At 43.4% G+C, this 22,689-nt stretch overlaps 2 protein-coding genes across 2 annotated transcripts; both read right to left on the minus strand.

Moving 5' to 3' along the window:
- Positions 1-792: 792 nt before the first annotated feature.
- On the minus strand, positions 793-1,904 carry LOC115448519. The gene is made up of 2 exons (XM_030175968.2): positions 1,748-1,904; positions 793-1,447 (listed from the first exon to the last, which is right to left on the minus strand). The coding sequence occupies exon 2, from the start codon at positions 1,440-1,442 to the stop codon at positions 918-920; it is 525 nt and encodes a 174-aa protein (XP_030031828.1). The 5' UTR covers positions 1,443-1,447; positions 1,748-1,904; the 3' UTR covers positions 793-917.
- Positions 1,905-4,919: 3,015 nt separating this feature from the next.
- On the minus strand, positions 4,920-22,550 carry LOC115448502 (sorting nexin-2). Its single transcript, XM_037439071.1, has 10 exons — positions 22,310-22,550; positions 20,570-20,683; positions 19,878-20,124; positions 18,478-18,663; positions 18,052-18,173; positions 17,551-17,757; positions 10,220-10,336; positions 9,438-9,557; positions 8,844-8,996; positions 4,920-8,517 (listed from the first exon to the last, which is right to left on the minus strand). Exons 1-10 carry the CDS (start codon positions 22,400-22,402, stop codon positions 8,467-8,469), a joined length of 1,410 nt encoding a protein of 469 aa, XP_037294968.1. The 5' UTR covers positions 22,403-22,550; the 3' UTR covers positions 4,920-8,466.
- Positions 22,551-22,689: the final 139 nt, after the last annotated feature.

Consider the following 22,689-nt stretch of genomic DNA (forward strand, 5'->3'; position numbering starts at 1 on the left):
GGCTGGTAACCCCGACATAACCGCCCTGATCTCAGTCGTGTCTTAATGCTGCAACATGGTTGTACAGAAAGCACATACTCCGCACAACAAATGTTTACGGTATTTCCTGAAACCGGTTATAGAATAGATAATATATTATGTACACTACCTACTAAACAATTTATTTTCGCTTGTTCGTCAACGCATCGCTTCTTTAGCGTAGAGAAAGTGTCATCAAAGTGTGGCTACAGAGGATGTTAAACCGCATTGCTCAGGTCTTGTAATTAGGTATTTCATATTTGGATTTTCCAATTATAAAAACACACGTCAGTTGATAGGTACTTATTGGAAATTACACTCAGTATGACCGGTAATTATCTATAATTTAGGGATTATAGGCGGAAGTTATAACTGCATAAAAATAGGCAAAATGGCTTGGAATTGTTTTCAGAAGGGACGGTAGTATGGATGGCTGCAAGCTGCTGTGATCTTACAGTCTACGGAGGCTTTATCTCCAAAATTGCAAATTGTGCGTAAGACCCGACCATAGATAATGTAGAGATTTATCTACGCTAAGACTTTGGGATTTCTTTTTATCTTTGTATAGAATGCAGTGTTAGGACTCAGCCCTGCTGTAGCCTGATATTTACAATCACTTGGAGCTGAATACCGGAAAGTCGTAGGTCCTATCGTGAGTTCAACGTATTCTTTAAGTTGTAATTTATGAGGCAAGGCATAAACTAACAACGCTAATTTGTTTTCCCACGAAAACAACAAAACAATAGGTTTAGTATATTTAAAATAAACAAACGATTTTTTTTAAATATTGTTTATTAGTTGCTTCAGTTTTTTACAAAAGATGTTGAACGATTTAAACGGTTGATGAAGTGGATGTTTCACAAAATGTTATTGTAGTAAATTTGTTTCCCCTAGAAAAATTAGCGCCAGGTAGGGTCATCGTAAAGTTTGCCGGGGTAAAAATGATCGCCTTCCGGCGCGTCGACGATCACGGGTTCGTCAACATGAATCGCGTACATGAAGGGGCTGGGGTGTTCAGGTAAGTCGTCGAGGTCAACCACTTGGACGGCTTCAAGTTCTCCGGGAGCGATTGCTGGGTTGCTTTCGACGGGTGCGTCTACTGGGACTTCCTCAACGAATGGCTGGACTTCATCATTGTTAACGAAGTGGACAGGCGAAAGTTCGTCTACGGGTGCTTCGGCTACGTCTACTGGGCTGTGCTCAACGTATGACTGAATGTCTCCGTTTTCGTTAACGAAGTGGATGGGCGCTGGCTCGTCGACAGATTTGTCTAAACCAGCTTCATGAGCCACTGATTCGGGAATGTATGCCATTCCGAAGTCAATGTATTCGGGTGCCAGGGCCTCTCCCAACTCAATTGGCTGCACATCCTCGGGGAAGGCGAAGGCAGCGCCGATAAGGGCAAGTACGATCAGCAGTTTCATTTCGTCTGGAACATAAATGCAAATATTTATTTTTATTGATAGCAAGGTTTAGTAGTGGATTGTGAAAAGCTAAATGAGAAAAACATGGGTTAAGTATCTATTTATCAAACAAAAGAAATATATGTTGTAAAACATTTGGCGCGTGGTGCGTTCTCACACTTGAATATATAGGACGCACGTACGCAGGTAAATAAATATCACACTTGAATATATAGGTTGCACGAATTCAGGTAAATAAATAAACTAACAGAAGCTAAACAAATTTGAAAATCATGTAGACAGAAATAACAAGATTGTGTACTCACCTACGGTTTATTGTGTGACAAATTAACAACGCCTCATAAAGTATGCTCACTTTTATACGAATGATAGTTGAATGAGTTTATCATTAATCTTGCGATAAACTTATCAGAATGAACTGATTTGGCCACGTTGTTGTTTTTGTATAGGTAACTTGGACAATCAAAACTTTTGTTTTTTCCTAGTAGTTTTATTATTATAAATAAATGATATGTTAGTGACGCATGCAAGCATTAGTAAATTGATCATTATTGATATGTAGGTTATTCTTACAGAGAATTCTCCATAGATAGGTTCTTATTGCGTGATTCATAAATGTTTGCACTTTTGCAATCACGAGTATTGAATAAATATTGGCATCATTGTTGATACTATACGTATAAGGGTAAGTCCCATCGTTTAATTTTAACCGACGACCCAGATTGTCTATCAAGATGTTCTACTACATAACACACACACAACCTACATAGACAAGGATGTTTTTAAGCCTGCACCTTTGGGTGGCATTAAAATACCTACTTAACGTGTAAACACAGTATATTTTCAAATAATGTCTGTTCAAAGTTTAGACAAGTCTCGTTGAATAACAACGATAACTGAATCACGGACAGGTACAGGTTTTTCCACTGTAAGGATTTTTATATGCCAAAATATAGTGTTTACATTGCTAAAGGCTGTGCCATTATATATGGAACTAATTTCTTGCGTTAACAATGTTAACTTTTAAATTATTTTCCTTGTCAGGCTATACTTTCTAGACTTGTTATGATGTATCCAATTCCAAAGCCGGTAAGCTGTGGCTGTGTCGGGGTTGAGAATCAGTGTTAACTACATTTGCTTTTTTAAATCTCCACTAGGCTGCTATAAAAAGGTTATATATTAAGTATATTAGCATTTGCTCGGGGTTCTCCCCACGTGAAAAGGTTTTCCGGAGAAAAAAGACCCGCTTTATATTTTCCCGGGATAAAACGGAGTATTGTGGCTTCCAATAAGTGAAAAAAAAAACAAAATCAATTTAGTTGTTCCTAAGATTAGCGCGGTCAAACAAACTCTTCAGCTTTATATATTAGCGTAGATTCCAGGTTCTGTGCATTATTGTTAATATTTCGGCCATAAACAAACAAATCTCCACTGTTCAACATAATATACATTGCTGTTAAGTGGAACAATATATTTACAATCAAATCAAAGTTCTAGGCTATTTTAAGATAGCCAAAGCTTAGTTCGTGATTAATATCTTCATAATCACAATGTAATTCATTATCTGGTATTCATTTGGAGATAAAGCTATGCTCATCCGTAACGTTTTTTCCTGATATAACAGATATCATCGATGTTACTAATTAACAAATGAATCAAAATAATACCTGAAACCTTTTCCAAGGAGGAAAATTAATCGGTGATTTTTTCATACACACAGACCATGCCCTAAGTCCGCGACTTAGGGCTGATTTTTCACTGACAAAACGTATCTATCCAGCAAGTTATACGACTCAATGAAGAAGCTATTTACTTAGTCTCTTCTATGCATAGAACTGCTATTTTAAATTTTTGTTTTGTATTTTATTCAATATATTTTTTATCCGAAATATTTAGCCCTTATCAATATATAAATACAAAATTGAGCAGTACGTAGAAAGTTACAAAATACCTACGGGCTGCGGTCGATACTTGTTTCTGTAGTTTGTATGGATGTAGTTACAGAAATCATTCGCTCCTGTAATCTTGTAACGTGGAGCAATCAGAATTCAATTTAATAAGCAGGTGCGTTAAGGTAAAGGTCGCAGGAACACGTTGGATGCAGGCTGCTTTCGACAGATCCGTCTAGAAATCTTTGTGGGAGGCCTACGTTCAACAGTGGACTTTATGTGGCTGATGATGATGAAGCAGGCGCATCAGAATTTACGATTTCTTAAACCTAATACTGTAATAGACTAATGCATGTGCTACTGGTGTGCTTCCTTAAATAAAAAATACGAGTTCTAGAAAAAGGCGACTCATTCTTGCTTAAAGTACTTACATTGTCTATAGTAAAGACACCTTACATATGTAGTAGTTCTGGTATATTCTATCTTATCTGATTGAATGGCTTATTACTTACTACAATACTATGTCAAAGCGTATTATCTTGAAATATTAAACTCATTTCGAGAAAAGACGATGTTATTTCTAAAAATATATAACTTTATTAAAGACATATTTGTTTTATTATTAATTAAGGAATCTAACGAATCGCAACACGGTGCAGAGTCATAACACATTGCCCTTCGAAGTCATCTAGAGAATTCCGCCACGGCAGCCCCTGCCTGTTGTAAGAGGCGACTAATTGGGGCTTAGAGTCACGGGCGAGCAGTGGAGGGCTGCTAGCTCGACTACAGCGACTCTGAGGTGGACGACAATGTGGTTAGTAGGTCTCCCGGTGTCGTAGACTCCAAAGGCGTCCTTTAATGTGTGGGGGCATTTTGGCCACTTAATTAGAGAGCTGCCGCAATGCGCTATCGTGCATGAATGATGCTGAGCAGCTATCTTAGAGCAACAAGATACCCTGGGGCGGTTCCGTATGCGTCGAGGCCACCGCGGGTTTTGGTTGGTATGCCGGTGTAGGGTATATAGGGGATAGGGACTTGGTCCAATGCTCGCTCGGATAACGTTATACTCCCAAGTATCGACATTGGGTCGTAAGACCGGTGAAAACAACACACCTATCCATTCCACTCACCCTCCAAGTGGTAGTAGAGATAACGCGTTATTAACAGGCGAAAAATAAAGTTGTAGGTCACAAAAGATCAGAAACGAGCTACTACTATCTCTTCTTGATATAAATAGGAAGTAATTGACACTTCAATCAACTACATTGCTAAACTACTCAACTATAGATTAGTTTTGTTAAGAAATTGACAGCATCTCTCCAAACCTTCAAAGTACAGGAACTTAGTCACAGATTCGACGAGAAAAAAAATCCATAGCGTGGTCATTACTCTCTACGATAGTGTTAACTCGCAACGTGGCCGAGTTACGTTATCTTCGTGAAATAAGCGTGGAATGGTATTCCGTATGCCAATTTCTATTGTCTTAAACGCGACGCGGTGCGTTACGTTCTTGCTACGAACTATCAAAATAACGTGCGGCATAGATAATGCGGCTGGAACGTATTGCTATTGTCAAAAGAAACACCCATTGAAATGGAAATCAACATTATATACTTTATTTATATTCATCTTCTTCATTACACCGAATTACCACTAAAATATATTTGGCAATATAAAAAATAAGGAATACATTAGACTCGATTTTTCTTTCAATCATACTACCTAATATTCAATATCTAAGTTACTAACGTTTTGTTACGGTCAGAATATGTTCGGACTGTTGGGAGCTTTACATACCGCTGTCTCACTATTACAAGGCTCTATGTTATTTTTTTCACAAATTTAATTATGCACATAATTTTATGTTATTTTCATTAATAATTTCTAATAATCCCAAGACAAATAAAGGAAGAATCACTACTGCTTGTCTTTCCTAATTTTTACCAACATGAAAATTTTAATCTCAATTTTCTGAGTTATATTATTTGAACATATGTAAAAATTTACATAGGACCTTGTAATAGTGAGTCGGCGACGTAACAATAGTCTAAAATACCAAACGTAACTTTAACATAAGAAATTTTCAACTAATTACAACATTCAGACATCCAACTCCATACTTTGACTGTAACATGAAAAATAATATTTTGAATAACTGCTATTATGAAAATACGTAATTTTACATTTGAGATAAAAACAAATGACTATATAAAAATATACAATTATAACAAAATTAAGGAGAACTTAAACATAAATAGCACATACTGAAAATTAAAATTCTAATTCCAAGGACGTATCTTGGACATTGTTCAAATGAAAATATTTTTAAAGAGGCCAGTAACAATTACAAAAAAAAAAACACTTCGGTAGTAAAGTGTGATTTCAAACATTCATAACTTTTAAATTAAGAACAAATAAAAACAATGTTGAGATAATAGCCATTATTTTTTTTACGACACGTCCATATCTACCTGGTTTAAAATATAAGCATAAGTCCAAGATTTAGTTTCATTCCACTCGTGTCTAATGCGTGACAATCCGTATACCGTGCTAGCGAAAAATATTTACTCATTTATACTCAGAGATCAGAATAGGAGAAAATCACCTAACATGGTGAAAGATTTTTTAGAAGTTGAGCAGGTTATAGATTTCATATTGTTTTATGTTAAGTGTGGTTAACTTTGTTCGCGTGCAAAATATTTAAAGAAATATAAAGCTCGCTTTGAAATGTGCATACATAATAATTCATAAGAAAAAAGTATTTTTTTTTATGTTTTATTACCAGTGCTTCCTTCACCTTTTACTTATCGTATTCATGCCAATTGTTTTCAACAACTGTTTCAAATCTGATAAATGTTTATATTGCTTCGTAAATTTCCAAATACATATATATCTATTTTAATATATCGTAGGCAGGTTGAAAACTGAAAAACTACGAAAGGATCACTTTCTTGGCGTAGCAAATCAGTTGTGTCAAACTTTTGGCACATTACTAAACGCAATTTCCCATCGATATTAATAGATAATATAATATAGATAATCAAAAATTTTGCGGCAAACGTAATTATCTGTCTTTAGTTTCTACTTCGACATTTGATTGATTATTACTTTATTATTTATCCGATCTCGTGGAATTGGATAACTTATCGAGTTAATAATTTTGATAAACATTTTCTCATAATAACGAAGCGGTTTTCTTTACCAAAGTTTATTGCTTAGAAATTAAACCTACTTTATTAAACCATTAATGTATAAAAGAGTGCATATTAAAATGATACAAAACAAATCTGCAGTATTTAAAAATATAATACAGTGCAGTAGACAAGTCTTCATAAGTGAAAATCATAACAATTTATTCATATACATATCCTCAAAGGAATTATTTAGAACAGATATACAATCACACCTCCATTTATACAATTTTACAAATATCTCATACTTATATATTTATTTATTTTCTCTTTCTGAATACCTCAAATATATTTTTGCCGGAATGTATGAAATTAAATGGCAAAAATTGTCTCAAAATTTGAGGTGCCCTCTTTAGGTGTTTTTACCCTACATATAATTCTGTTATGTTGGTACCATTAAGAACATAGACACAATGTATAGACTACATTATCATACATTACAATTATGTTTCATGAAAATATCTAGACATCGAAACATCAGAACATGCTGTATAAGAATCTCTAAATTCGGTACCTCCCTAAAACAATTCTAGGCATTACAAAAAAATTGGGGAAAAATGTGTTAATTTTGCTATGTAATTGAATTTATTTCAACCACACGTACATTCAGTCAGAAATATTCGTGTATTGACTTACGTATCGCTAGCAAAAAACGTATTATGTGAGTATAATCTATTAGCTGTTCTCAAACAAATTAATTGCCAGCAAACAGCGTATTATGTGAGTGTAATGTATTTGCTGTTCACTAAAGTTAATGAAAAGTTTAAAAATTTATATAAAACTGGTTGGTTTAAAATGCAGACAAGCGAATATCACCTTAAATCTAGATTGGCGAATACATGGTACGCGTGCTGGTACTGTAAATTGTATTAAGTCGATACATACTCGATTGAATTCGAATATTTTATATGATACAAAATGATTTATCGATAAAATTTACGCAAGTGCAAACTTTAAGATTGAACTATTCTAGGGAAGCACCGAGATCTCCACTGAGCAATCATTTTGATCGACTATAAATTACATATCGATAACACATTAACATCTAAAATGACGATAGTGAGTCGCGGATGCTGATTTTGTGATTATAGAATTTCTAAACATCGATATTTTATTATAGGCATTTGCATCAAACTTAGGCAATGAAATGTCGATGGCTAAAAACCAAGCCACGCTGTAGATTTCAAATAGGCAGGCATAATTGTGTTGCTGAGGGATAAATATTCTTGTCAGTAAACACTGGATATTTGGACCTTACTCCACTTGCTTTGGGGTTACTTTGCTGTGCCCCTATAAAAATTAGTTAATAGTGACTGCTTGTAAAGTGTATATGGCGGTTTTACCATTTCTTGCATTGAATTATGGAAACCAAAAAAGCAGTTCGCAGAAATTGATGAGTAACGCCTAAGCTCACTGTCTTAATTACCTATTCAGCAGATAACTGGCTTATAAAAGATTTCTTTATTTTATCTATCGATAATCAATTCGTAAGTTACTAAGAACATGATGCAATAGCAAAGTAATGAAGTTTTAGTGGTGGATTAGTCTAAGCCTCTCAGTAAGAGAAGAGACCCGCGCCTAGCAGTAGAACAGTATAAAATTGCAGGATTATTATCTGTTGCCGGACCCCATTTACCAGCGGAATGTTTGCCGGCAAACATGACAGCTACATGACATTACGTGTGTCACGGGAATATAACCTTATTATATACTACATAATAAGGTTATTTTTCCGTGACACGCGTAATGTCATGTAGCTGTCATGTTTGCCGGCAAACATTCCGATGCTAAATGGGTTATTATATGACGGTGTTTGGATATTACATTGCAGTTAAGACTCACTATTGTTACATTAGAATCTCAAGGATTTACAATAGTTGGTGCTAAAGTCGTGTTTGGCGTAGAGGTTGGTGAGGCAGCGCGATGTCGCCGTCACTCCCCTACTCATTTGATCGCCCGCGCTTCTGGCAGGAACGCGTCCCAGTATCGGATTGCCTGCGAAGGACATTTATCGTATTAGACTCTGCGGTCGAACGTTGTTGTGGTGAAGTTATTGAGCTCGATAGATGATAGTAATTAAGATTGAACTTTATTTATTTTTTCACAGAGAAAATTGTACTAAACATGCCCATCATATTGAACCATATGTAAGGTATGTTTTTATTTTTGGTATATTAATATCAACCAAATGCGATAGAACATAACATTGAGTTTCAATCGCCAACATATTTTTTTTCAGACTCAGTTTCTGTCACTGTGTTCACAGCAGTCTAGATTATAGAATCAATTTCTTTTCCATGTCGATTGTTAGCAGCTGTTACCTGAGCTTGATGCTTCATGTGTTCCTCGAGGTAGCGCAGCAGTGCGGCTCGCAGCTCGTCCTGGCGCAGTTCGTCCCAGCGCTCGATCTCCTTCTTGATCACGCGCGATATCGTGTCGAATTCCTGCTGTCCGCGTTCCACTTTCGCCTCCCACTATGAAAAAAAAGCACAGATGAGATATTTGATTAACCCCCTATTTTTAAACAAACATACATCACGTATTTATCCCCTAACAGGTACGTAGAGGCAAAACCAGGACACCCACTTTTCTCTCAGTGTGTTCCGTTCCATGGTGTGATAGGGGGCGAGCCTATCGCTATTTCGGCCACAAATCCTAGACTCCCGACTGATACTGAGTAGAAAAAACCAATTTCACTTGGCTCGACCCGGGATTCCAACCCAGGACCTCAGAGCGTTGCCGTACCGCGCATGCAGTACAAATACGCCACCAAGACACACCTTTTTGTAATATACGACAAATTCCAGACCTTTTATACCAGAAAAATCGAATTTGATTCACTATTTCATTACTATGGAAGACATCTATTGAAGTGTAAAGTAACAATAAGCCAATACCCAATACCCAATACCCACCTCGATAATTTCGTTAGAAGCCTGCTCAATCTTCTCCGGTCTGTTAGCAAGTTCAGCCTTTGCCTTGTTCTCTCTCCGCTTGGTTAGCTGCATTTGAGCGTGTTGCCAGTTTTGGAACACCTGTTAATAAAAGCAGTATTAAATGCTATGTATGATGTGGTGATATTAAAATTGAAACTTTATTGTTTTATTATCTGTGGTTTCATTTTAAAAGTTAATATGTATTTTAATTTAATGAGCAAGTGGGCCATATTTGTTAATGTTAAATTAAATTAATAGGTCAATACAGCTCATGTCTTAAGATGCCTGGTTAGTTAGTTCAAGAACTTCTTTATATTTTTTAATTTTGCTCCTAAGGCAAAGGCAACATTAATTGTTGATATTTTATTGTATTGTAAAATAAATATGCTCTGCAAGGGTTTTGAAAAGGAAGACAGGTGAAAATACTTGTGATTCTTGATACGACACAATGAAAATATAAAAAATTACGATCCAATAATCATAATTTTAACAACGAATTGAAGACGGCGCGCTCCGCTCGTGCGAAGTCGTTGACCGCAAATGTCAGCTGAACATTAATTATGTTACATGGTGCTTAAATTTAAATGTGTTTATTACATATGTGTAAGTAATATTTATATGTATATAAAACTGCAAAATATCTATAGTAAAATTATGATTAAGGACCTCTAGTTACAGTCTTCGTTTTCGGGAGCAGTTCTGTTACTTTATTATTTTAAAAACAGGATTATAATTAAAGGATATATTATCTGTGTAGTCACCTTGACCCTCTCATGGAAGACGTCCTTGATGGCGCCGATGAGGCCGAGGTAGTCCTTGATGTGCTCGGCCAGTACGTAGAAGTCCGTGTTTGATTGTTCCAGTCTTAAATGTTCAATCTGTAAATATTTTTCATTATGTACAATCAGTCACATAAACACCTGAAGATATTGGAAACCTCAAATCAACTACGTTAAGTTTAATTGTAAAGAATTTTCCATTTAAAATAAAGAAAACTTTCCAAAATAAATTATGAATTTATTTATTTATTTATTTATACATATATTATAACACCATAATAGTTGAAACCAATGCGATGTTATACAGATTTAATTTTAACAATCTACTTCAACACATCTATGAGCCATTTCAGTGAATTCTGACAGGTTACATATAAATATATCCAAGTTCTGAGATATAGTATTAAGCAATCGTATGGCCCGTGACAAGGGCGCAAACCTTAGAATATTTGTTCGCGGTGTTTGAAGGCGGAACAGTGGTAGGTGGCGCCGAGTGCTGACGCGGCCGCTCGGCACGCACAGCTGTAGCGCGGAGAGCACCTCCGGCAGGTGTACCCACCCGCGCCACACTTTAAATATTAATTTGACAAGCCCAACATCCCTCCTCACTTCCAGCTTGCAGTAACCAACCATACCTATCACAAACAGGCTGGGGTACATCAAAGGATAATAAGGGTACACACCATATTGCTTATTATATAGAAAGCGAGTGAATTTATTTTGTATTTTTTCCACCATGAGTGTATATTTTGTTTCATGAGGATTCCATATTATAGCGCTAGTTTCGAGCTGACTTCGAACCAACGCATTAAATAGAATTTTGATTACTAAAGTACCAAAAATATTATTGCAGTGTCTCAAAATAAATCCTAGTTTACGAAAAGCCTTCTTACAGATGTCAATAATGTGATTACGAAAGGTAAATTCTGCTACCATCTGGATTCCTAAATCCCGTAAAGAAATAACTCGCGGTATGATCACGGCATCCATCCTGTACTGATAGTTGAGTGGTGCTCGTGCACGGCTATAGCTTATCACACTGCATTTGACCACATTGAAATACAGCTTGTTGCTCTTACTCCACTGCACAACTCTATCAATATCTCGTTGGAGACGCTCAGAATCAGATGTATCAGCTATGGACCGAAATATCTTGAGGTCGTCAGCAAACAAAAGACATTCCGACTCTACGATGATTGATGGGAGATCATTAACCATGATAATGAATTCTAATGGTCCTAGTGTACTTCCTTGACTCACACCTGATAAAGTGAGGTATAGGCGAGATTCATAACCGGCATATTCAACATACTGTCTGCGATCGCCAAGGTAATTAGCGAAGAATTTCAAAAGATGAGGAGTAAAGCCTATCGCAGCGAACTTTCTGAGTAAAATGTCATTATCAACTGTGTCAAATGCCTTTCCAAAGTCGAAGTACGCGGCATCAACTTGTCTTCCAGCATCAAGGACTGGAGTTAGATAAGATATGAATGACAATAGGTTAGTCCCTGTACTCCTACCCCGAAAGCCATGTTGTGTATTAGTCAATCGGTTGTCCACTTGTGTCAATATACTAGTGTACAAAACCATTTCAAATACCTTGGCAAATGCAGACAGCACTGCTACTGGTCGATATTCACTAACATCTGATTTTGAGCCTCCTTTCGGAACCGGGATAACTCGAGTGATTTTCCAATTATCGGGATACCTACTTTCTCTTAAACATAAATTAAAGATGTGCAATAGTGGTTCTTCAAAGATCTTACTACAGTCTTTAACAATATAAGGCGGTATACCGTCAGGGCCTACAGAATGTTTAGGCTTGATGCGGCTTAGGGCAGCACGCACTTGACGTGCGGTCAGCTGGCCAACGTGCACCCGAGCTGCACCCGCGTATGCACCCGCTTCGCGCTCCGCTGCATCAGCATTCAGCTTTGGTCTCACATTACTATATACTGATTTAAAATACGAAGCAAACGATTCCGTACATTCTTCATCGGCCAATAAGAGTCCGTCTTTAGAAATTTTTGTACTATAGCGTTTGGAATGCTTGCACCTAATAAATTTCCAGAAAGTCTTAGGATCTTTTATAAAATTTGATTGCAATCTATTTTGATATAAAACATAATCTGATGCAATTTTTTCTTTAACTTGAGAACGGTAATGGGAAAATGTTTCGTAATCACATTTTGAACCAGTAATTTTAAATAATTTGTGATGCTTCCACTTTTTTCTGATAAGTTGTATTAAGTCCGGTGTATACCAATCAGGATAGTTATATTTTTCCTTAATCCTAGGAAACCTACGGTACACTCTTGGAACAGAATCATCAAAGACTTCAATAAGGGTATTATATAAATGTTCAATAGCTTCATTTGAATTTTTGATACGATACAGAGTGTCCCAATTAATTAATGATAAATCATTATATAAAGTAAACAAATCGGCCTTATGAAAATTCCATCTGGGCCTGTTATGTACTGAGTTTAAATTAACATTGTCCGAATCGTGCTGAATCACTTCTGTCAAAGTCAATCGGTTTGTGGCCCTTATCACCTTTATGGCAAGGGGGGGTGGTGTCTGTCAATGTCTACTAGCGGTTCATCAGAAACATGTACTTGTAAGTCGCTCGGTAATAATGATGTTAACACTAAATCTAAAGTACGGTTATTAATATTGGGTATATCGTTTACCTGACGGAATTCACAGAAGGAGCTCACATATTCATAATAATTCCGTATTTCCACCGTTGTGGATGGCATATTGAAATCACCGAACACTAAAATCTTATCATATTTAACTGACAAATCTTCTAAAATATGAAATAAACGCATATAGTGATTTGGAATACATTTTGGAGGAATATAAACAACACAACATAAAAATAAATAATTATTATCCATGTGAATGGTAGCACTGACAATTTCAAATAAGGCTGCATCCACGTTGCCAACGAAGACACGTTTCAGTTCGAAGCGCGAAGTCGCTGCTAAAAAGACACCTCCTTGTTTTCGTCCGTCCTGTCTATCACAACGTATTATTTTGAATCCAGGCGGAATAATTTCTCCATCATGAATCGAATCATTAAGACCAGACTCAGTAACAGCAAATAAATCATAAGATGAAGCTAATAGGTTAGTATAAAAAATACCAGTCTTCGTTCTTAGGCCCCTGACATTCTGGTAATAAATATGAATATATTTCTTATTTATTATCATTTTTTTTTGTTTTGGTTGAGTTTCGAAACCAGACCCATTTATTGAAACGGGTATTTAATGGCCAGCTTTTCTGATCATTAATTTCCGGAAACAAAGACTCTGGCACTCCAATCATAAATGAGGCGTAATCTCTTTTAGTTTTGGGAATTAATTTCTCTACTTTTATATTACTAGACCCACATAATTTGGTGACATGTTGAGCAATTGCATTCTCGGTTGTATCAGGATGAAGTGACCATACATGTAAAAATATTTTTTTCTCAACAGCCTGAAATGTAGAAATTTCCTGGTTGCCACCTTTTCCGAATGATTGTAAATGTTTTTTTTTTATTTTTATTAGGTTTTCTTATTGTTTTCCAACCTTCTAAGTCATTATCAACCATTTCGGATACATTCGTTAAATCATAATAGCTATCCGTAGATTCCAATCGCTCACTTGTGTGCAGTGAGGACACATCCTTGTTTTTGGATCGCTCAAATGCACGGCGCGCGCGGTCTGACATGACGCACGCGCCGCCAGCTCGCGGCGCTCGCCCGCCAGCGCGTGTGAGTATAGGTCGTACCTTCTCGTGCAGGTCGGCGTGGTGCGAGAGCGCGCGCGAGAGCGGCGCGTGCGGGTCGGCGCCGGACAGCGCGGCGTGCGCGCGCGCGGCGTCGTGCGCACGCGCCGCCAGCTCGCGGCGCTCGCCCGCCAGCGCGTGTGAGTATAGGTCGTACCTTCTCGTGCAGGTCGGCGTGGTGCGAGAGCGCGCGCGAGAGCGGCGCGTGCGGGTCGGCGCCGGACAGCGCGGCGTGCGCGCGCGCGGCGTCGTGCGCACGCGCCGCCAGCTCGCGGCGCTCGCCCGCCAGCGCGTGTGAGTATAGGTCGTACCTTCTCGTGCAGGTCGGCGTGGTGCGAGAGCGCGCGCGAGAGCGGCGCGTGCGGGTCGGCGCCGGACAGCGCGGCGTGCGCGCGCGGCGTCGTGCGCACGCGCCGCCAGCTCGCGGCGCTCGCCCGCCAGCGCGTGTGAGTATAGGTCGTACCTTCTCGTGCAGGTCGGCGTGGTGCGAGAGCGCGCGCGAGAGCGGCGCGTGCGGGTCGGCGCCGGACAGCGCGGCGTGCGCGCGCGCGGCGTCGTGCGCACGCGCCGCCAGCTCGCGGCGCTCGCCCGCCAGCGCGTGTGAGTATAGGTCGTACCTTCTCGTGCAGGTCGGCGTGGTGCGAGAGCGCGCGCGAGAGCGGCGCGTGCGGGTCGGCGCCGGACAGCGCGGCGTGCGCGCGCGCGGCGTCGTGCGCACGCGCCGCCAGCTCGCGGCGCTCGCCCGCCAGCGCGTGTGAGTATAGGTCGTACCTTCTCGTGCAGGTCGGCGTGGTGCGAGAGCGCGCGCGAGAGCGGCGCGTGCGGGTCGGCGCCGGACAGCGCGGCGTGCGCGCGCGCGGCGTCGTGCGCACGCGCCGCCAGCTCGCGGCGCTCGCCCGCCAGCGCGTGTGAGTATAGGTCGTACCTTCTCGTGCAGGTCGGCGTGGTGCGAGAGCGCGCGCGAGAGCGGCGCGTGCGGGTCGGCGCCGGACAGCGCGGCGTGCGCGCGCGCGGCGTCGTGCGCACGCGCCGCCAGCTCGCGGCGCTCGCCCGCCAGCGCGTGTGAGTATAGGTCGTACCTTCTCGTGCAGGTCGGCGTGGTGCGAGAGCGCGCGCGAGAGCGGCGCGTGCGGGTCGGCGCCGGACAGCGCGGCGTGCGCGCGCGCGGCGTCGTGCGCACGCGCCGCCAGCTCGCGGCGCTCGCCCGCCAGCGCGTGTGAGTATAGGTCGTACCTTCTCGTGCAGGTCGGCGTGGTGCGAGAGCGCGCGCGAGAGCGGCGCGTGCGGGTCGGCGCCGGACAGCGCGGCGTGCGCGCGCGCGGCGTCGTGCGCACGCGCCGCCAGCTCGCGGCGCTCGCCCGCCAGCGCGTGTGAGTATAGGTCGTACCTTCTCGTGCAGGTCGGCGTGGTGCGAGAGCGCGCGCGAGAGCGGCGCGTGCGGGTCGGCGCCGGACAGCGCGGCGTGCGCGCGCGCGGCGTCGTGCGCACGCGCCGCCAGCTCGCGGCGCTCGCCCGCCAGCGCGTGTGAGTATAGGTCGTACCTTCTCGTGCAGGTCGGCGTGGTGCGAGAGCGCGCGCGAGAGCGGCGCGTGCGGGTCGGCGCCGGACAGCGCGGCGGGCGCGCGCGCGGCGTCGTGCGCACGCGCCGCCAGCTCGCGGCGCTCGCCCGCCAGCGCGTGTGAGTATAGGTCGTACCTTCTCGTGCAGGTCGGCGTGGTGCGAGAGCGCGCGCGAGAGCGGCGCGTGCGGGTCGGCGCGGGACAGCGCGGCGTGCGCGCGCGGCGTCGTGCGCACGCGCCGCCAGCTCGCGGCGCTCGCCCGCCAGCGCGTGTGAGTATAGGTCGTACCTTCTCGTGCAGGTCGGCGTGGTGCGAGAGCGCGCGAGAGCGGCGCGTGCGGGTCGGCGCCGGACAGCGCGGCGTGCGCGCGCGCGGCGTCGTGCGCACGCGCCGCCAGCTCGCGGCGCTCGCCCGCCAGCGCGTGTGAGTATAGGTCGTACCTTCTCGTGCAGGTCGGCGTGGTGCGAGAGCGCGCGCGAGAGCGGCGCGTGCGGGTCGGCGCCGGACAGCGCGGCGTGCGCGCGCGGCGTCGTGCGCACGCGCCGCCAGCTCGCGGCGCTCGCCCGCCAGCGCGTGTGAGTATAGGTCGTACCTTCTCGTGCAGGTCGGCGTGGTGCGAGAGCGCGCGCGAGAGCGGCGCGTGCGGGTCGGCGCCGGACAGCGCGGCGTGCGCGCGCGCGGCGTCGTGCGCACGCGCCGCCAGCTCGCGGCGCTCGCCCGCCAGCGCGTGTGAGTATAGGTCGTACCTTCTCGTGCAGGTCGGCGTGGTGCGAGAGCGCGCGCGAGAGCGGCGCGTGCGGGTCGGCGCCGGACAGCGCGGCGTGCGCGCGCGCGGCGTCGTGCGCACGCGCCGCCAGCTCGCGGCGCTCGCCCGCCAGCGCGTGTGAGTATAGGTCGTACCTTCTCGTGCAGGTCGGCGTGGTGCGAGAGCGCGCGCGAGAGCGGCGCGTGCGGGTCGGCGCCGGACAGCGCGGCGTGCGCGCGCGCGGCGTCGTGCGCACGCGCCGCCAGCTCGCGGCGCTCGCCCGCCAGCGCGTGTGAGTATAGGTCGTACCTTCTCGTGCAGGTCGGCGTGGTGCGAGAGCGCGCGCGAGAGCGGCGCGTGCGGGTCGGCGCCGGACAGCGCGGCGTGCGCGCGCGCGGCGTCGTGCGCACGCGCCGCCAGCTCGCGGCGCTCGCCCGCCAGCGCGTGTGAGTATAGGTCGTACCTTCTCGTGCAGGTCGGCGTGGTGCGAGAGCGCGCGCGAGAGCGGCGCGTGCGGGTCGGCGCCGGACAGCGCGGCGTGCGCGCGCGCGGCGTCGTGCGCACGCGCCGCCAGCTCGCGGCGCTCGCCCGCCAGCGCGTGTGAGTATAGGTCGTACCTTCTCGTGCAGGTCGGCGTGGTGCGAGAGCGCGCGCGAGAGCGGCGCGTGCGGGTCGGCGCCGGACAGCGCGGCGTGCGCGCGCGGCGTCGTGCGCACGCGCCGCCAGCTCGCGGCGCTCGCCCGCCAGCGCGTGTGAGTATAGGTCGTACCTTCTCGTGCAGGTCGGCGTGGTGCGAGAGCGCGCGCGAGAGCGGCGCGTGCGGGTCGGCGCCGGACAGCGCGGCGTGCGCGCGCGCGGCGTCGTGCGCACGCGCCGCCAGCTCGCGGCGCTCGCCCGCCAGCGCGTGTGAGTATAGGTCGTACCTTCTCGTGCAGGTCGGCGTGGTGCGAGAGCGCGCGCGAGAGCGGCGCGTGCGGGTCGGCGCCGGACAGCGCGGCGTGCGCGCGCGCGGCGTCGTGCGCACGCGCCGCCAGCTCGCGGCGCTCGCCCGCCAGCGCGTGTGAGTATAGGTCGTACCTTCTCGTGCAGGTCGGCGTGGTGCGAGAGCGCGCGCGAGAGCGGCGCGTGCGGGTCGGCGCCGGACAGCGCGGCGTGCGCGCGCGCGGCGTCGTGCGCACGCGCCGCCAGCTCGCGGCGCTCGCCCGCCAGCGCGTGTGAGTATAGGTCGTACCTTCTCGTGCAGGTCGGCGTGGTGCGAGAGCGCGCGCGAGAGCGGCGCGTGCGGGTCGGCGCCGGACAGCGCGGCGTGCGCGCGCGCGGCGTCGTGCGCACGCGCCGCCAGCTCGCGGCGCTCGCCCGCCAGCGCGTCGCACGCGCCGCTGAGCCGGCGCAGCCCCGCCTCCAGGGCCTCTGTGCGCGCCGACCGCTCCTCGAACCACTGCACACACAACACAACCTACACTCGTACACAGCCTCATCATTTATACAATAATGAAGTGCGGTACGTTACCACCATATTAAATGCAACATTACGTTCTCTAGGGCATCATTTAAGTAACAGATAGTCGGACGCAATATTTATTTTTGAATTTATATGGTACCAAAATTAAGACACAAAATTAAATGAAAAAAATCTGCACTAAAAACGTATACATTACAGCTTTCCAGGCTCCACTCGCATATTTTTTTAACCAGAATAGCTATAGACACATATATGATCCCAAAGACTCACCGGATCAGCCTCGTCCATCCTGTAAGTGAACTTGTTGACGGTCTCGCCGACCTTGTTAAAGAGCCGCAGAACCCCGGCGCCGCTGAGTGCCGACGTGCTTGTTGCTTTCGGAAGTTCCGCTTCTGTACGGGAGAAATTGACATTCAGTTATAATTTGCAGTGTTAGTCTGTGTTACTATATCTTTAAGAGGGTAGAATGATATAAATTGATAAATGACTTTCTTATATTGTGTTATTTTTCTTTTTCCTTTTAATATGTAAATAATATTTAACATGTTTAGTAGACTCATGAACATTAAAATAAACATTGACACCTTCAACAAAATTTCGTCACAAGAAAAGTGAAATGGAGACACAAACAAATTAGGATCTACTGTTTACAAATTATCATATCATTTGTTTATATGAACTTTAAACCCAACTAACCCGACTCCAAAAACTCCCTGAAGTCAGGGTCGATGCTGAGCACGGGATGTTGAGCCACGCGGTTGACGAACCGCTCGAGAGCCGCGCGTCGTCGCTCCACGAACTGCGACTGCACGCCGCCCGTGGGCGTGCTGCCGTTCGCGCTCTCCGTCGACGGCGTGGACGTCATCTTCAGCTTTGTTGTGCCTGGTAACAGAATAATAATAATTTCAGCACTGTTATATACTGTCCCACTGCTGACCACGGGCCTCCTCTACTACTGAGAGGGATTAGTCCACCATGCTGGCCTAGTGCGGATTGGTAGACTTCACACACCCTCAAAATTCCTATAGAGAATTTCTCAGGTATGTAGGTTTCCTCGCGATGTTTTCCTTCACCGTTAAAGCAAGCGATAATTCACCAAGAATACATAATAATTTTAGAAAAGCTATCGCCACTATAACAGGAACTGCATATTTATCGAGGAATGCTATAAGCTATATAACATCACGCTATGACTAATACGAGCGGTACATAAATGAAGAATGATGCAAAAACGAGGAAGCTTTATTCCTTTTGAGAGCTTCCGTTGCGTGCGCTGCATAAACGGTTAAAGTTACGCAATGAATATCTATCACGGAATTGTTTCTCTCAAAAAGTTCCTAAGTCCCCCGCCGCATGTGTTACTGCCTGTATGAACGCGATAAACCGCAAAACTACCCAACAGATTTTGATAAAATTTGGTATGGAGATAGTTTGAAGGACATAGGAACCATTTTATTCCAGGAAAATATATGGCGATACTTTTATCCTGGAAAACTTATTCACACGAAACCGCGATGAAAAGCAAGTGCATTATAAGTACAATTAGGTGAGAATATAAAGTATTTACAAGATTTTTGTCATATTATTGCGTTCTTGTTATCCATGGTACATGCCGATTCGGCAGATAGTATGAAATTCTAATAATAAACTGATCGATAAGTTCGTGAATCATTGCAATCGCCGCTCACGGCCGAGTACATTATGTCGTGATTCATCAATTTCGGATGCAAACATTTTAGGTAGTCTATTTTGAAAATCAATTTAATAACAATTAACATTTACAATAGATTGCAATTAGCTAGTTTGCTACGGTGGATGAATACAAGAATAACATAACAGACATAACAATACATAATACAGATATTAGAGGTAAGTCAGTTTTGTGAAGAATAACTAAATAATACCAGAATATCCTCAATTCTAAAAAAATGCAGTATAAAAAAGTACTTTGGGGAACATTGGAATTTTGAATTCAAAAAGGAAAATACACAAAATAAATACTAAATTCACGACATGACATGAAAAACAACAGCAAGAACAGACCTGACCAATAAATGAAAAAAAAAAAGTTATATTCGTTGAAAATTTCGACTTACCAACTATACTCTTCTCAGGTGCTGGTGGTATAATACGTCCAGAGCGCAAATACTTCTCCGTGAGCTTCTCGTGCAAGCCAAGGAAGTCGCTGAACCTTCGCAGCACAGCAAACTCATGTTTGCTGAATATCGGCATGTTCGTTTTTGTAAGCACCCTGTATGCTACATACGAGCTCATCATACCCTCGCCGATCTTCTGCGGTTCTGTTATCGTTATTATTATGTTGTTGGCTCGTTCTGTCGCTATCTGATGACAATAGATTATGAAATATAGCAGGATTCTACAAGGTAATTGCAAGGTGACAAATATACTGGGGTAATATGTGTATCTTACTCAGATGTTATGTGTACAGCTATTTTACTAACAGCAATGATCTTACTGTTTCGTGACACACATTTATTTTAGCTATTTCTTTTGCAAAGGGATTCCTTTGCAATTTATGACAAAATACAATAATAATAGAATCCATAAATGTTAGAATTTGCAGGTAATAAACAACTGTCCCATTATAACAAATCTTGGAAGACTGTCATAATAAGAACTTTAATGATACATTCAATAAATTATCATTACTACTAAAATTACGCATCCAATGAACGCCTATTACATACATTGGATAACCTTTTATGTCTATACTAACATTTAATTTCATTTATCAGCATATTATATTCAATATGTTTACAATTCCTACCTCTTCAAGAACTGGACTGCTGAGAGTGGTTGTGATCGACGGAGGAGCATCACTGATGCTCACCTTCTCCAAATCCTCACGAGCACCATTCACCTCCGGGTCCAAGCTCACTTCCTGAAAATAATTATTTTTTATTGCTTTGAATGACGAGACAAGCTTGCCGTTTGCCTGATGGTAAGTGATACAACCACCCATAGACAGTAGAAAAATCATCCTACAGCTTGAATTACAAAGTATTGCTTGGTATTTCATTGCACTCGCCATCCGGAGACATGAGATGTTAAGTCTCATTATGTGCAGTACTTATATTGGCTACAACATTCTTCAAACCAGAACTTTACAGTGACTACACAACTACACACTGCTGCAGCCAAGCAGCTTGATAATATTTTAATAAGTTTACAATTTAAATATTTAGCGTTAACTAGTCGGTGCAAGTTCAATTAATTTAACACTATTATTATTATATATATCTGGCAGGCAGTTGAAACAACTGATAATGCCCGTATCTTGCTATTACTACAGGTTTTCATTTAATAATAATATCAGCTCTGTATTATATACTTGCCCACTGCTGAGCACAGGCCTCCTCTACTACTGAAAGGGGTTAGGCCTTACTCCACCACGCTGGCCTAGTGCGGATTGGTAGACTTCACACACCTTCGAAATTCCTATAGAGAACTTCTTAGATGTGTAGGTTTCCTTACAATGTTTTCCTTCACCATTAAAGCGAACATTAAATTCACAAAGAACACACACATGATTTTAGAAAAGTCAGAGGTGTGTGCCCTTGGGATTTGAACCTGCGGACATTTGTCTTGGCAGTTTGTTCCACACCCAACTAGGCTATTGCCGCTTATTTTATTCGTAGCTGAGTATTTGTCCAGTCGGTTCTTAAACTGGTTTATATTTCCAGCTGAAACCACATGTTCTGGGAGTTTATTCCACGCTCTGACCACTATTGCTCAGGCTTTGGCTGGATGAAACGACTTTTCCACGAGTGTCCCTACATCACTATAGTAATGAATAGCCTGATATTTACCCAATCAATGCAACTGTTTAAAGTTCAACAGTCAGATTAAAAATTCTATTGCTTCCCATGGAAGCAAATCACAGATAAAAAGTAGCCTATGTGTTAATCTGGGACATCTATTCATGTCTGTGTCCACCTGTGTACTACACTTTATTCAAATCTGTTTGGTTGTATCTCCATTCACTTCTAACATGAAAACATTTTCACAAACTTTCACATTTATGTAAGTAAAAGAGTAAGATAATGCATTCCAAACTGGAACTTAGAAAACTGTGAAAAACAGACTTCCTTTTCTACTATTAGGTATTTCTATTATACATATTTTATTATGATTATATTGCACACATTTTATGTCAAATTGTCCTTATGTAAGTATGTTTACTGCATAAATTAACTATATAATAACTATAAAGAATTCTGATATACCTATTATATTACTACATTGTACAACTTCTAGAAAACTGTTTATAAAATTATTGAATATTCATAATACATTATCTGCAGAGTTGAGATAATTATTGTCGACGGAGATGTTTTTTAAATGTTCTTTAGTCCTTTATTATAACAATAAACTTGGTAATAATAATTAATTGGCAGGTTAATCATTTTACATTTAACGCAAACAAGGGGCGTCGACGTGGTGGCCGGCGTCCTTCGGGGGGCGGATCCAAATTAACCGCTGTGGAAGATAGATTCTAATAAGATACCTGGACGGCCGAAGCGAAAAGATCTTCGTCATCTCGCCCATCGTTATTGATGTCCACCGTGCTAAAAGGCGGCGTGTCAGGTCCCTCAGACATGTTCAACAAACAAGATAAACGGCCGTCACCAACCGAGCGAAACTACAAAAACTTTTATCAATTTTTTTTCCGAAAACAGTGAATAACTCCAATTTATAGCGGTAGTGACATTACAGCGTTCAACCCTCTCAAATGGTCATGTCGAATAAAATGCTAAGTTTTTTAACATAAAAATGAAATGGCAGTAATTGTATGCATATGTGTTCAAAAGAGATAGCAATAATAAAGCTAGGCTTTCGATTTCGGAATCTGTGATTTATGCGCCAATCACCATAGATGATAGAACA

Source organism: Manduca sexta, chromosome 16 (genome assembly GCF_014839805.1).
Source record: "Manduca sexta isolate Smith_Timp_Sample1 chromosome 16, JHU_Msex_v1.0, whole genome shotgun sequence".
Classification (NCBI taxonomy): Eukaryota; Metazoa; Arthropoda; class Insecta; order Lepidoptera; family Sphingidae; genus Manduca; species Manduca sexta.

Bases quoted from the DNA above. Each gene is read 5' to 3' on its own strand.
- LOC115448519 (XM_030175968.2), bottom strand. From the start codon at position 1,442: ATGAAACTGCTGATCGTACTTGCCCTTATCGGCGCTGCCTTCGCCTTC.
- LOC115448502 (XM_037439071.1), bottom strand. From the start codon at position 22,402: ATGTCTGAGGGACCTGACACGCCGCCTTTTAGCACGGTGGACATCAAT. The intron at 20,684-22,309 runs GTATCTTATTAG...AATTATTTTCAG, and splicing joins TTTTCGCTTCGGCCGTCCAG to GAAGTGAGCTTGGACCCGGA. The intron at 20,125-20,569 runs GTAGGAATTGTA...TATTGTCATCAG, and splicing joins GCAGTCCAGTTCTTGAAGAG to ATAGCGACAGAACGAGCCAA.